Source organism: Pan troglodytes, chromosome 11 (genome assembly GCF_028858775.2).
Source record: "Pan troglodytes isolate AG18354 chromosome 11, NHGRI_mPanTro3-v2.0_pri, whole genome shotgun sequence".
Lineage (NCBI taxonomy): Eukaryota > Metazoa > Chordata > Mammalia > Primates > Hominidae > Pan > Pan troglodytes.
In genome coordinates this window covers 19114055-19129592 of record NC_072409.2, presented here as the reverse complement: position 1 = coordinate 19129592, position 15538 = coordinate 19114055, and the positions used below count along the sequence as shown (strand labels likewise).

The 15538-nt window shown below is 41.6% G+C and overlaps 1 protein-coding gene across 1 annotated transcript in view; it reads right to left on the bottom strand.

The window, feature by feature from the left end:
* BRINP1 (BMP/retinoic acid inducible neural specific 1) overlaps nt 1-15538 on the bottom strand; it is a 203421-nt gene that overhangs the window by 141537 nt on the left and 46346 nt on the right. Inside the window, exon 2 of the mRNA XM_520219.7 lies at nt 5544-5811. Coding sequence (XP_520219.2) covers nt 5544-5761 — 218 coding nt within the window. The 5' untranslated portion in view covers nt 5762-5811. The remainder of the gene's footprint in view (nt 1-5543; nt 5812-15538) is intronic.

Below are 15538 nucleotides of genomic sequence, written 5' to 3'. Positions count from 1 at the left end.
CCTTCCTCAGCCAGTTAACCAGTTACTCAAAACGAAGAGGTATCCCTTTTAGTGTGCTCTGACGTAGGCTGGAATCCAAAGAAGCAATACGCAAGCTGTCAGATTTAAGCAGAGCCCACAATTCCCTGAGTCTGCTCACCAGAATTTCAATTCCTCTAAGCAAAAGAGGTTGTACGGTTAAAAAAGATAGGGCCAAATACTGTTACATAGTCTAATATTAATAAAGGTCTGCGGTAAGGAGTCCTGCGTAACTTTGGGTTTTCCATATGCAGGTCTATATCATTTGGGAGGCAGCTGGGCAAGGTCAAGGATGCAGCCTCTAGAATCATACTTGCCTATGACAGGTCCTGCTGTATCACAAATTAACCCTTTCACTACATACAAGCTGTGCAAATGGAGAGATAATAGCAATACCTCCTGCACAGGATTATTGTAAGCATCAGTTGGAATAATTTCTATACCAGATAAAGTACAATGCTAATCACTTAAGATTTCAATATTAGCAATTAACTTATCACTGTTGTGATGATTATTGCTTCTTTGACTATGAGAGTCATCATGGAAAAATAAATGGGTGTTCTTTTTTTTCCAGAAAACATCTTTTAATATTACATTGAACTAGAGTTCTCTGTAACATACATTAAGAAATGCTGATTTCGACTACTTTATGCCACACTAATAGAAATCTAGTTCTTTTACTGCATGATATCAAGATTATACCTGGAATCAAAAGCTGAAGGCTTCTTTCAAGTTCAAACACAAGCCCCTGGAGTGGGGCAAGGGTGGGCTTCTCTCTAAACTCCACTTGTCTGTAAGCTCCTTGAGGGCAGGAATCCTGTTCATCACAAGATAAACTCCCCACGTACAATATCTGGCATATCGAGATGCCTAATCTATACTCTTGAATGACTGCTGTATAAAGACCACATCTCATTCATCTTAGTAGAACCATTCATCCATCCCCAGCACCATCCATTTAGCCAAGTAGCTTTACCACAAAACCTATTATTTTTGTGAAACACACGAAGAAATTATCAGGACAACAGAGGAGGGCTGAGATCTATACAACTCTGAAATAAATATGCAATACAGCCAGGCAATTAGACTTGGCTTACCAAGATTTGATTTACACTCAACTTTCAGGTATATATTTACAGCTCAAAGAGAGATGCAACGTAAGCCACAAACCACTTGTTCTGCAACCAGCAGGGAAAACCACTCAATATGGAACCACCTCTTGTGACACAGTGACCACCATTCCCAGAATCTCCCCTTTGCCCTGACTCTTCAGATCCAAAGAGTACCATAATTATTCTATTAAAACCATCTTTGAAATAATTGCTTAATTTACAGCAGCTACTGATGATCTCACAGTTAGGAAAAAAAAAAACAGGAAATAAAACACAAAAAGGTATTGGAAACACAGGAAAAATCTTTGGACTAACTGACTTTGAAATTACCATGAAAATAAAAGAATAATTCCTAGTAAACAACCAACATCTGAAGTGGAAGAGGGAACCACCATTCTGACATGCCTTTGTGAAGCTCCTGGAAAATTCTAAACTCTATATATTTGAAATCTAAGTTATTGCTCACCCCAATTGCATAAGGCATTTAATATCATCTCAGTTTCACAGAGGAGAAAACTGAGTCTCAGAGCAGCTGAAACTTGCCCATGGTCAAAGGAAGCCTGTTAGCATTTGGTAATAAATCAGGTAACTAAGAACCAGGGAGAGTTGTGACAGCATAGAGTTAAGGGCCCATGTTCGGAAGTCCCACAGACCAGCTTTTGAATCCCAGCTGTGCCACTTTCCAGTTGTGTAATATGAACAATGGGCTCTTAGTGCCTTTCTCATTTGTGATATGGGACAATAACAGTATTTCCCTTCAGAGTGTGGCTATGAGGAGTTAATGACTAGTATATGTATAGTCTTAACAGAAAGTGAAAATACGTTACTTTGTTAGAATGATGATTTAAAACTCTAATGAAAAAAATTCAAGCATAAGATAACTTATATTTTACAAGGCACTTTCACACAAACTGTATCTCATTGACCTAGTAGGTAGGGCAGACATCATTATCCCTTTCTACAGAGGGGGAAATTGAATATCTGAGCGGTCATTTCTATCCATGGAAAGATCATTGTTTCATTATTCACTTTTTATGCCCTCTGTCCTTCACTCCTAACTCTGAGCTGGGTGGAGGAGGGGGCGTGGGTCATGTGGGGATAGGAGGATATATGTGTGTAATCTATTGGGTTTTTTTGGTCATCTCTATGTTAGCGAACAGTAGTACAATTTATGGATAATGATTGGTGTTAAATTCCAAAACAATAAATGTATGAGTGAGTGAGTGCTGCATACATGAATTTGCCCAGGATGAGAAAGCTGGAAAGAGGCTCCAGAATGAACAAAACCTAAATCTCTAGACTCCAGACCCAAAATCCTTTCCACTACCACATGCTGTGTTTTCAAATGACACTATTTCACAGAATCATGGAATTTCAGAGATAAGAAGGACCTTGGAGATGACTTCAGCTAGCACTCCTATTTTACAGATGAAGAACCAAAGGTTCAAAGAAGTTCCGTTAGTTGACCAAAATCACACAATCGGGAGACAGGGGAGCTGGGTCAGCACCCGAGTTCCCTGACTCCGAGGTCAAAAGTTCTCCCACTGCACCCTGGCAGATTCAAGAGCAGAAAACTCCCCCAAGCCTTCAGGTGGCAACTCAAGTTTGTGAGTGACAGAGCATTTACGTCATGCCCTCAAAAGACTGCATGTGCACACACTGTTGCTTGGCTTGTAAAGCAACATGAGAAGAGGCTTCTGCTGGGTTTTAATTAAAAAGGTTCTCATTGTTGTCACTAGCAATGACTTGACCATGACTCTATGAGCAGAAGCCAGCCTCTGTGTACAAATGCAGGAGAAAGAAGATGGCCTTAACCTAGTTAAATAAGGAGAGAAAACTTCTTCCCAGTTTCTTTCTGAAGCTTCCCAATCACCCTGGGTTCCAGCCAGGATTCTGGGGAGGAGGGAACTGGTGGAAGCTTGAGGTCTGGGCAGATCAGTAAAGCTGGCTCTCTAGCATCAAAAAATGTGCACTAGGATAGTCAGGCCTTTCTTTTTTTATGATGAAAATGTCAAGTTTGTAATGTGCCATGTCCATGCTAGCATACAGCAAGACAGGCACAATGGAAATTGCCTATGGACATGCTTTGCTGAAACGTCAGTGTTTCAACAAAGTGGCATACAGGAAGGAAAAAGTATCAATTCACAATTGCCCCGGTGAGCATGTCCTAGTTGGCTGTTGCTCTGATCAGCTTCTGGATGAGCACATGTCTCTGGGTGCATATTTGCATATGGGTTCATATGCACATTATGACAAGAGTTCCGCCTAATCCTTGTACATTGTTGGTGCCAAATCAATGTTTGTGGTATTTATGATTTCCCAGTTATACACATCCTGCACATTTTTCTTTATAGCACTTGTTATACCTTGAAATGTGCATGTGTTTAATTACTGTCAGTCTCTCCTATGACAGCAACTACTATATTTATTTTACTCTTCATTGTATCATCTGCCCTAAACATAGTGTTGAGTCTGTAGCTGGTGCTTAATAATTATTTGAGGATTAAATAAAAGAAGGAAGGAATAACTAGATGACCAGGGGCCTAACTTCTGGGTTGAACTCTGTCATTTAATTAACAATTTGACTTTGGCTAAATCTTAAATGTAATTTTGGAGCTAGACAGATATCTTAGAAATCAACTTATTGGATGATTGCAAACTTTGTTTTAGGAGTAGAATCCAAAGTAAATCATACATGAAATCTTAACACAAAAGCAGATACAAGCCTTCTCTAGTATAAGGGAGGTGTAGGGCTCAGAATCCTGCCTGGTCACCTCTTTGCTACACTCCCCACAATGGTTTCTATGGCTACTTTAATCAATCCTTAGGTTTTTGAATGACATAGGTTGAAAACTGCTGATCTACCTCAGCCCTATCATTTGATAAATTAGGACAGTAGAATGCAAAAGATGAAGGAGCTTACCTAATGTCACAAGACCAGTACGTGAAGAACTGAAATCAGTATCTAGAGGTCTTAATCCCCCATCCTCATTGGCAACCTTTTACTTCTCAACATGTCTAAAACAACCCCCCAGATGTTTACAAAGGATTGTAACGAAAAATGTTTGGAAAAAGTTTCTTAGAGCTTGCAACACTCCACATTTGGAAGCTATACCAGGGGAGGCATCCAACAGAATGCTTGGAAGGAAAGCACTGGGGTCAGGTAAATCAGTGTGTAGACCCTAGCTCCACTCCTTACTGGATGGATGACTTAAAGTAACACACTCAACCTCCAAAGTCCTGATTTTCCCATCTGTAGAAGACACTGCCCATCTCATAGAGGAGGTTATGAGGATTGAACATCCTCCCTTCATGGCACATGGTAAGTGCTCACTAAAAGGATGCTACTGTTGAATATTCTGAATCTGTGGTTCCATTCAGGATACCTCTTATTTCAACAGCAATAACCAGCACATATGGATTATCTAACATGGACCAGAGTTCCCTTTATAAAACTGCATTACAGACACCACCATGTGATATTATAACTAGTTATCCTCCTAAGACCACACCTAACTACACCTGAGAGAGTTTTTTGCATTCTCTTATTCATTTAAGTCCACAACATTCACTGTGTGTTTATGATAACAAGGCAGAGCAAAAATCACTCTGGGGAGGATCTAGAAATGAATTCTGTATAAGTCATTCCCTCAAAGAGTTTCCAGTTAGGTGAGAAAAATATACAAGAATGCACTCTAATTCCAAATGATTTTAAATTAAAGAGGTGTTAGTGTAGAGAGCTGTGGATCTATCAAAGATATGGTTGTTAAGTGGAATGTGAAAACTCTAAGATAGTTTCAAAGAGGAAAGAATTTGAGCTAAGTCTTTTTTTGGATGAGTAGAATGTCAGCGGTCCAAGAACCAGTACAGACCTGCTTAACAAAAGGTTTCTTTATTTTTCCAAATGTTTGAATGTATTTGGGTAGGATATTGGGTACATCAGCAGCATTCTCAAAACAACGTTACTTATACTTGATGTGGCTGACTAAAATTATGATATACCAGATAAACCAGATTCTGAATCCCAGTCCAACCACTTCTAACTGTATGACATTAGACAAGTAACTCAACCTAGCTGAGGCTTGATGACCTAATTTGTAAAGTGGGAAAAACAATCAAAACCTATATCTGATGGCTATTAGAATGTTTAAATGAGATAATATATAATAAGTATTAAGCCCCCTGCCCAGCATATAAATAAGTACTCAATAAATATTAATTATTTGATCCTCTCCCTGTCATTGTTAATCTCTTGTGCAAAGAAAAAAAAATTTAATCAAAAACAGCTTGTGGAAGGAGCACAGACCCTTGACCCAGACACTTCTGCACACAGCAAGGTTTGCACCAATCAACGCCTGACTCCACAAAGCACAATATGAACGTAAGGCAAGGGCTATTTAGCCCAGGTCTTACCTGTATATTTTATATCTGGTTGTAAATCCTTGACGGTGTCTTTCCACAAAGGATAGGTAGCTCCTGGAGTGGTGGAAAGGCCCCCTGTCTGAAATGAGCCAATCAAATTCCTTGGAGACATGTTGGTCTGTCCCAGCTGGTTCCTGGTGGGAGGGCTGCACTGAGATACGGCCCCATATAAACAGGAAGTAGAGGAGCTCAACAAACCTCCAGTTCATGCTTTTCTGCCGGCCTTTTTCCTCTCATTCTTGCTCCATTCTGTGGAGTCCTATAGAAGAAAGAATAAAAAAAGAGAGAGAAAAAAAGAGAAACCAAAAGAGAGAGAGGAGAGGGGAAGAGGAGTAAAAGAAAAAGACACAGGAAAAGAAAAAATGTGATTAACACATCTTCATAAAAATACCTTATATCAGTAGAGTGCTTTAAAGTTTATAAAACCCAGTACAGTTCTGGTTAAAAACATAGAATCTATGGAAATCTGGGCCCATGTTCCCATTTTGCTGTTCACATATTGTCTGAACATGTACAAACTGTTTGGTCTATTATGGATGCAGTTTTCTTGGAAGTAAAACTGAGGGTGAGCTTACGAGCCTGTATCTTGGCACTTGGCACATCATAGATGCTCAAGGAAGATGTGTTGAAAAAATGAATAAATGAATTAATGCAGAAACAGAGTCTCATACACCCAGTAAGAGACATGGGGACACAATTCAAGTGACTGTACCATCTACTGTCTTCACTAACAACCTGCCTCTCATAAAGAGGTATCAATAAACAAGAGTTCCTTTTCCTTCTCTCAGCAGGCATGTATCCACTGAGCACACATTTTGCTTTTGCATGAACAGATGAATGCACAAAGTCTTGTGATGGATTATCATGACTATCTAGGTTGAATACTTTAGAGACGAAGAGTTCATGGAGCTTGCTTACAGTTCACTTCTGCAACATTCAATGGAATGTCTCCCAAACCCAAAGAAACATGGCCAGAGAATTTGTCTTTTGGTGACTCAGCCTCAAAGGTTGCCCAGGGTTCAAAAGGAAAACTGAAGGCGGACATTTTGTCAGGGGGTCTCGTATGCTTCTTTTATTAGGGGGTCTTATGGCACAGTGGTGCTGTGAGGGTGAAATGCTTAAGCCTAAGGGGTAGCTTTGGTAGAGAGGTTCCTTGTGGAGAGGATAGACCAGAAATCACAAGGCCATGCCAATTTTGTAAACACAATTTACACTTTTTGTTTAGTTTTGTTTTGTTTGAGATGGAGTCTCACTCTCTCACCCAGGCTGGAGGGCAACGGCACAATCTCAGCTCACTACAACCTCCGCCTCCAGGGTTCAAGTGATTCTTCTGCCTCAGCCCCTCAAGTAGCTGGGACTACAGTCACGTGCCACCACACCCAGCTGATTTTTGTATTTTTCATAGAGATTGGATTTCACTATGTTGGCCAGGCTGGTCTCGAACTCCTGACCTCATGATCCGCCCTCCTTTTCAGTCTACTTACTCGCTTAACTGTATGTGACCCCACCCTACTTATTCTAACAGAGCTTCTCTTACTCCATATTGAAAGGCAGCTTTAAATCCACTTTGTTTCTGTTAGAAACAGTAATATTTCAGGTCATGTATTTAACTTTTCTGACATTCAGTTTCCTTATCTGCAAAATGTGGTTAATAATAGCACCTACACTCAGAACCAAGATGACAATTAAACGACATAATTGCTCCCTCTTGTGCCTGGCATACAGTAAGTGCTCAATAAATGGCACGTATCATGATGAGGATAATGATGACGAATGTCGATACTGATGTCAACTTATTCCCCATGACAGTGTTTTTGTTCACCTGATCCCCACTGCCTGGCCAAACCCTGTTTAAATCCTTCAATAGCCAGCTGAGATCATGTCCTCAGAGGTCATGATTTTTTTAATTAATTTAAAAAAGTGTTATTTGTTTACTCCTCTGAGCTATAGTTGCTCATTTTCTGTAACTGCATTTTTAGCCCTTATCACCTTGTATTATGCTTACAGGCATGCTTCATTTTATTGTAGTTCACTTTATTGAGATTTGCAAATATTAAAGTTTTTACAAATTGAAGGCTTGTGGCAGCCCTCAGCCTAGCCAGTCTGTTACCACCAATTTTCCAACAATGTGTGCTCACTTCGTGTCTTGGTGTCACATTTTGATAATTATCAAAATATTTCACACTTTTTTATTATTATTGTATCTGTTATGGTGGTCTGTGGTAAGCAAACTTTGATGTTATTATTGTAATTATTTGGGTGCACCATGAACTGGACCCATATAAGATGGCAAACTTTATCGATAAACGTGTGTTTTCTGACTGCTCCACTGACTAGCTATTCCCTTTCTCTCCCTTTCCTCAGGCCTCCCTACTCCCCGAGAAACAATAACACCGAAATTAAGCCAATTAGTAAACCTACAATGACCTACAATTGTTTAAGTGAAAGGAAGAGTCCTACATCTCTCACTTTAAATCAAAAGCTAGAAGGCATGGCAAAAGGCAAGATAGGCTGGAAGCTAGGGCTCTTGCACCAGTTAGCCACATTGTGAATGTGAAGGAAAAGTCCTTTAAGGAAATTAAATGTGCTGTTCCAGTGAACACATGAATGATAAGAAAGCAAAACAGCCTAGTGTTGAATGAAGAGAGTTTTAGTGGTCTGGGTAGCAGGTCAAAACAGTCACAACATTCCCTTAAGCCAAAGCCTAATCCAGAGTAAGGTTCTAACTCTCTCCAATTCCATGAAGGATGAGAGAGATGAGAATGCTGCAGAAGAAAAGTCTGAAGCCAGCAGAGGTTGCTTCCTGAGGTTTAATGAAAGAAGCCATCTCTATAACATGAAAGTACAAGGTGAAGAAGCTAATGCTGATGGAGAAGGTGCAGCAAGTTATCCAGAAGGTCGAGCTTCAATTATTGATGAAGATGGCTACCCTAAACAATCTATTTTCTTTCTTGTTTTGGAGACAGGGTCTTGCTCTGTCACCTAGCCTGGAGTGCGGTGGTGCAATCTTGACTCACTGCAACCTCCACCTCCCGGGTTCAAGCAATTCTTATGCCTCAGCTTCCCCAGTAGCTGAGATTACAGGTGCACGCCACCATGCCCATCTCATTTTTTGTATATTTAGTAGAAACAGGGTTTCGCCATGTTGGCCAGGCTGGTCTTGAACTCCTGACCTCAAGTGATCTGCCCGCCTCAGCCTCCCAAAGTGCTGGGATTACAGGCGTGAGCCACCGCGCCCGGCCAACAACCTATTTTCAATGTATACAAAATACCTTTATATCTGAAGATGTCAATGATTTTCATAGCTAGAGAGAAGTCAGTGCCTGACTTCAAAGCTTCAAAGGGCAGACTGTCTCTCGTTAGGGGCTAATGCAGCAGGTGACTTTAAGTTGACGCCAAATGCTCACCTACCATTCCAAAAATCCTAGGGCCCTTAAGAGTATGCTAAATCTACTCTGCTTGTGATCTAAAGCCTGGATGACAGCACATTTGTTTACAACATAGTTTACTGAATATTTTAAGGCCATTATCCAGAACTACTGTGCAGAAAAAAAGATTCCTTTCAATATTATTGTTCATTGACAATGCATCTAGTCACATAAGGGCTCTGACAGAGACATACAAGGAGATTAATGGTGTTTTCATGCCTGCTGAAACAACATCCATTCTGCAGCCCATAGATCAAGGCATGATTTTGACTTTCAAGTCTTATTGAGAAATACATTTCATGAGGTCAAGAGATCGAGACTATCCTGGCCAATATGATGAAACCCCGTCTCTACTGAAAATACAAAAATTAGCTGGGCATGGTGGTGCACACCTGTAGTCCCAGCTACTTGGGAGGCTGAGCCAGGAGAATCGCTTGAACCCGGGAGGCGGAGGTCGCAGGGAACCAAGATCGCGCCACTGCACTCCAGCCTGGCGACAGAGTGACATTCCATCTCAAAAAATAAAATAAAATAAAATAAAGAAAAAAAGAAATACATTTTATACTGCTATAGCTGCCATAAAAAGGGATTCCTCTGATGGATCTGGGCATTGTACATTGGAAAACTTCTGGAAAAGAGTCACCATTCTAGATGCCATTAAGAACATTTGTGATTCATGGGAAGAAGTCAAAATATCAACAGTAACAGGAGTTTGGAAGAAGTTGATTTCAAACCTCATGAATGATCATGAGGGGTTCAAGACTTCAGTGGAGTAAATCACTGTAGATGTGACAGAAATAGCAAGAGAACTAGAATTAGAAGTAGAGCCTGAGGATATGACTGAATTGCTGCAATTTCATGACAAAACTTGAACGGATGACGAGTTGCTCCTTATGGATGAGCAAAGAAAGCAGTTTCTCAAGATGGAGTCTACTCTTGATGAAGATGCTATGAACACTGTTGAAATGACAACGAAGGATTTAGAATACTACATAAACTTAGTTGATAAAACAGTGGCAGGATTTGAGAGTACTGACTCTGGTTGTGAAAACAGTTCTACCTTATGTAAAATACTATCAAACGGCATCACATTCTACAAAATTATTTCATGAAAGAAAGAGTCAATTGATGTGGCAAACCTCATTGTTGTCTAACTTAAGAAATTGCCACTGCCACCCAGTCTTCAGCAACCTGACCACCCTGATCAGTCAGAAGCCAACAACATTGAGGCAAGACCTTCTCCACCAGCAAAAAGATTTTAACTCACTGAAACTTCAGATGATCATTAGCCTTTTTTTAGTAATAAGGTGTTTTTAATAAAGGCATATACATTGTTTTCTGAGACACACTGCTATCCTACACTTAATAGGCTATAGGATACTGTAAACATAAGTTTAATATGCAGTGCGAGGCCAAAAAATTGGGGTGATTCCATTTATTGCAATATTTGCTTTATTGTGGTCATCTGGAACCCAACCTACAAATCTCTGAGATATGCCTGTATTTGTTTCTATGTCTGTCTTGTTCATTGGGCTGTAAGCCTTTAACTGGAAACGATCTTTAGAAAACTGGCTACTCTCGCTCAGCTGCATGACTGTGGACAGTCATGTCCCCTCTCAAGACCTCAGATTTTTATGTCTTCCATGTGAAAATGTGGTGAGGACACAAACAATTTGTCAACTGTAAACCCATCTATATACATGATTAAATATGACACCTCATTTGTCTACTTTTCCAGCTGAATATGAAAGATAAAGCAAAGCTGAGAAAGAGAAAAAAATTTAAAAGAGAAATGTGATTTATTGCCCAGTTGATTATTTCTCTCTGTTGCCCATTGCACTGTTTTATCATGAGTCGCTACAAAAATCTGCTTGTCACTGCAAGTCTCAGTTGTCAGGGGCAAAGGAGAAAGGTACATGAGCAGAGGAGTGAGCTGGCAAAAGCTGTGGCCTGAGGTCTTGTTCAGAGCCTAAAACAAAGCCGTACATGTTGAGTGCAGAACAGTAACAACTACAGCTGCCAAACTGTCTGCCAGAGCCCCCAAGTGGCAAGCAGGGGAGGAAGGCGATTGTTGGGAGATCCTGGTAGTGATACAACACACTGAAGTCACAGTGTGTCACCCACACAGCCCTTCTACATGGCTTCTATTGTAAACTGGAGGAGGGTGGGAGCCTGTGAGAGAATACTTAGCTGTTAGACTGTTTGCAAAGAAACAAGGCTCAGAACATTGCAGCTCTCAAAAGTGGAACAAGGTCATACATGGAAGAGAAATGTGTGGGGTGTGTGTGTGTGCGCATGTGTGTGTGTGTGTGCAGGAGAGTGAGACCTCAGCCTATAGTCCCAGAATTAGCTGAAATTTGAAAGATTTAACTCAGTACTTCCCAAGTGTGGACCTTTTGCTCCCCAGGGAACATCTTTGATCCTCACAACTGAGGGGATGCTGCTGGCATCTGATGGGTGGAGGCCAGGGATGCTGCTAAACATCTTACACTGCACAAGACAGCCCCCACAGCAAAGAATATGGGACCCCACATGTCAATGATGCAAATGTTGAGAAACCCTGCTCTAATGCAACTCCTTTTTACAGATCATAACCTGAGTGGCAAATTGGGCTAGACTCCTATCTTCTAGCTCTCGGTTAAGAGTTCTTCTCATTCTGCCACATTGTCTTGGCCAGGCACTTGGCATGTATGGCTATGTTTCAACCTGCTTTGTTCTTAGGGCCTGTAATACCATCTACATTTCCTCAAGTAGAGATGAATGTTTCATGGAAGAAGTCAGAATATATCTCTGTTGATTTAGAACATCACAATAATCTGCAGAGCACCAGAAATGAAAATGAAAGTTTCTATAGAGTCCTTGACTTTATTAATGGAAATGGATATTTTGTTGGGCTGGAACAAGGATGAGTACATATGTTACCCATATATGTTATGATGGCAGGGAGTGACTCCCATTATGTAAATAAGACCATATTAGCACTAACTGTGCTGGAGACTCCAGATAATATAAGAGTCACATTATCGGTATTTATTGAGCATCTACTATATGCTGGCTTTAAAATGGTTTGTTGTCTTGGTAGTTGCCAAAGCATACAGTCCAGAGCAGTTATTAATAAAGATGTATTCCACAAAATGGGTACAGTTACCCAATTTAACAAATGAGCACCTTAGGACTTGGAGACATTGAATAACTTTCTTAAGCTCACAATTCCCAAGTGTCAGACTTGGGATTCTAACCTGTGAATATCTCATTACACAGTCTGTACAATTTCCAGCATTCCCCGGGCTCATCTCATTCCAGCTGAAATTAGATCCTGCTCTCCAGAGATTCAAAATATAATGGGGGAGTCACACTCAAGTGTGAACAATTCTAATATGAAATATGCTGCCATAAATACTATAATAAAGAAATGAAGTCCAACGGAGGAATGGATGCCAGAGAGACTGTTTTCAGCAAAGGCACTGAGAGAACCCCATAGAAGAGGGAGGTAGTACTTGAGAAGGGTTTCAAATAGCATGTACAGTTTTATTGAGCACAGATGGGGAAAAGGAAATTTCAGCAGAACAGACAGCCTACGAGAGACTTGGGTGGGTGGGAGAAGGTAGGAGAGTGATGAGGTGTGTGCTGGGGATAGCACACCGGGTGGCAGAGGACTTAGGGAGAACCAGGGCCCTGAGGCAGCTGATCGCCCATCTCTCACTCTGTCTCCCTCTCATCAAATGAACTGTGGATTTCATTTCTGTACTACCTGCTAAAGTCAAAAAGCATTGTGGATGGTCAATAAATTTATCTATTCATTCATTACCATACAGAACAACTATTATGTGTCAGGTACTCTTCTAGAAGATAGAAATTCAATAGTGGACAGAACAGCCAGGGCCCTCAAAGAGCTTATTTTTGGTTAGTAGGGAGAGGGGAGGAAACAAATGGGCACTGACTCTACTTGTGGTGAGTGCGAAGTGCTCCGAACAAAATCAAAGCAGGTCAGAGGGCTGAGAGTGGAGGTGCTGCTTTCTATGCGAGGGTGCTCAGGAAAAGCATCTCTGATAAAGGGGCTTCCAGGCAGAGACCTAAAGAAAGTAAAGAGATGAATGGCGCAGATGCCTCAGGGAAAAGCAATGTCAGTGGAAGACAGGAAAAGAGACAGGGACAGGGTGGGTTCAATGCTCGGCTATAATCAGAAGTCAGGTTGCATTTCCATCTCCCACAGGGAGCTTATACTTTAGTTGCTGTGAAAGTCATTTTGAGGAAGAAATCACACATCAAGTGGACATTTACTATGTGCCACAAACTGCACTTATTGCTTTACACATGTGACCCGTGGAAATACCAGGAGAGGGAGGGGTTATGGTCTCCTTTTTTTTTTTTTTTTTTTTGAGACGGAGTCTCGCTCTTTCGCCCAGGCCGGACTGCAGTGGCGCTATCTCGGCTCACTGCAAGCTCCGCCTCCCGGGTTCACGCCATTCTCCTGCCTCAGCTTCCCGAGTAGCTGGGACTACAGGCGCCTGCCACTGCGCCCGGCTAATTTTTTGGTATTTTTAGTAGAGACAGGGTTTCACCGTGTTAGCCAAGATGGTCTCGATCTCCTGACCTCGTGATCCACCCGCCTCGGCCTCCCAAAGTGCTGGGATTACAGGCGTGAGCCACCGCACCCGGCCATTGGTCCCCATTTTATACATGGTGAGGAGGGGAAACTGAGGTTCAGAAAGGCGAAGTAACTGGCCTCATACCACAAAGCTGGCAAACAGCAGATTTAGAACTGGAGACTGTGCTGCCCAGTTTGGAAGCCCCTGGTCACATGTGTCTATCAAGAGCTTTCGATGTGGCTAGTCCAAATGGAGGTGTGCTATTCATAAAAATACACACCAGCATTTCAAAGACTTAGCAAGAATAATGGAATTTATTTATTTATTTTTAATTAATTAATTAATTTATTTTTTAGTTTTTTGAGACAGGGTCTCACTGTATTTCCCAGGCTGGAGTGCCGTGGCACAAATCCAACTCACCACATCAGCGATCCTCCTGCATCAGCCTCCCCACTAGCTGGGACTACAAGCACGTGCCACCATGCCTGGCTAATTTTATTATTTTTTGTAGAGACTAATTTTATTATTTTGGGGAGGCTCAAGCCATCCTCCCCCCTTGGCCTCCCAAAGTGCTGGGATTAAAGGTGTGAGTCACCATGCCTGGCCAATAGAATTTTAAATAGCTTACTAATGTTTTATATTGATTACATGTTGGAATATTATGATCTGGGAAATACTGGATGAAATAAAAAATTAAGGTGGCTGCTAGAAACTTTAAAATTACACATGTGGCTGGTATTCTACTTCTACTGGGCAGCGGGGGTCAGGATGAACCCTCATACTCTATGACACTGCTCCAGAAGGTCATTCATCCATCTCCACATTTTTATCAACAGCGTAGAACCCAACTTACTCTCCCTTAGAGCCATTGGGTTGAGCCACTCTCCTCTTGCCTCCAAAATCAACAAATTAACAATAAATACACCGGAAATATACATTTCCATGCTCAAGGGCCACATCTCCCAAGCCCCATGCCCTAGCAACAGTCTTGAATATCTACTACTATGCATTTCAGAACTGTTGTTCTTCCAAAAGATTCACAAAGGGAATTTCCTGCCACTGGAGTTTAGAGCTTGTGAAAGAGAGGCTGGTTCTATTCTGAGTGCTGCCCTTGACCTCCTGCGACCTTCGGTGAGTCACAGGCCCATTGCTGCACAGGGCTCTGGTCTACCCAGAGCCGCCAACACTGGCTGTGGCGTGGTGAGCACGTGGGGCCCTTGGCTGAACTGTGCTATATATAAGCCTGCAGTGTTATTAAGGGAATCGGGTTCATCCCACACAGAATGCATTCTCTAATTGTTGCTATTGTAAATTATTTACATCCGAGGCACACACTCAGGAGGAGGAGATGAGAGAATGACCTTCCAGCAGCGCTGTTACCAAGCTCATCCTCTGGAGCTTTCTGCATGGATTGCTGGGCCATGACCCATATTCTGGGCCAGAGGTAGAAGGGAATGCCTCCTCCCTCCCTCCGCCCAGGTCCCTGAGAAACTGGGCTGATGATCGGATCTGGGAAGTTAACCCACAATACTTGCCTCTTAAACCTGAGTCAACTGGATAATCTCATCTAGGCTTAACTCTCAAATCTGCTTCTCCAGATAAGACTTCTCCCCAGTAATGCAGACCTTCAAAGCTGAGTGACCTTGGGCATGTTATTAACCCCCTCTGTGCCTCAGTTTCCTCATCTGTAAAATGTGGGCAGTAACAGGGGGATGCACATCTCTTGGGGTTCAGATCCAAATTAAACATAATTTTAAAATGTAACTATTTGTCTTAGTTTCAACTGAACCCCAAAACTACAGCTACCATATTCCAAACACAGGTGCACGACCATCATATAGGACTTATAAAAACAGGCAACCAAAATGCACTTTTTGGGGATTCTTAACTTCTTACCCACATCACAGCATGAAAAGTAAGATGCCAGGACTAGGAGTGGAGTTTGAGTGGCCTCTGACAGTGCTGAGCC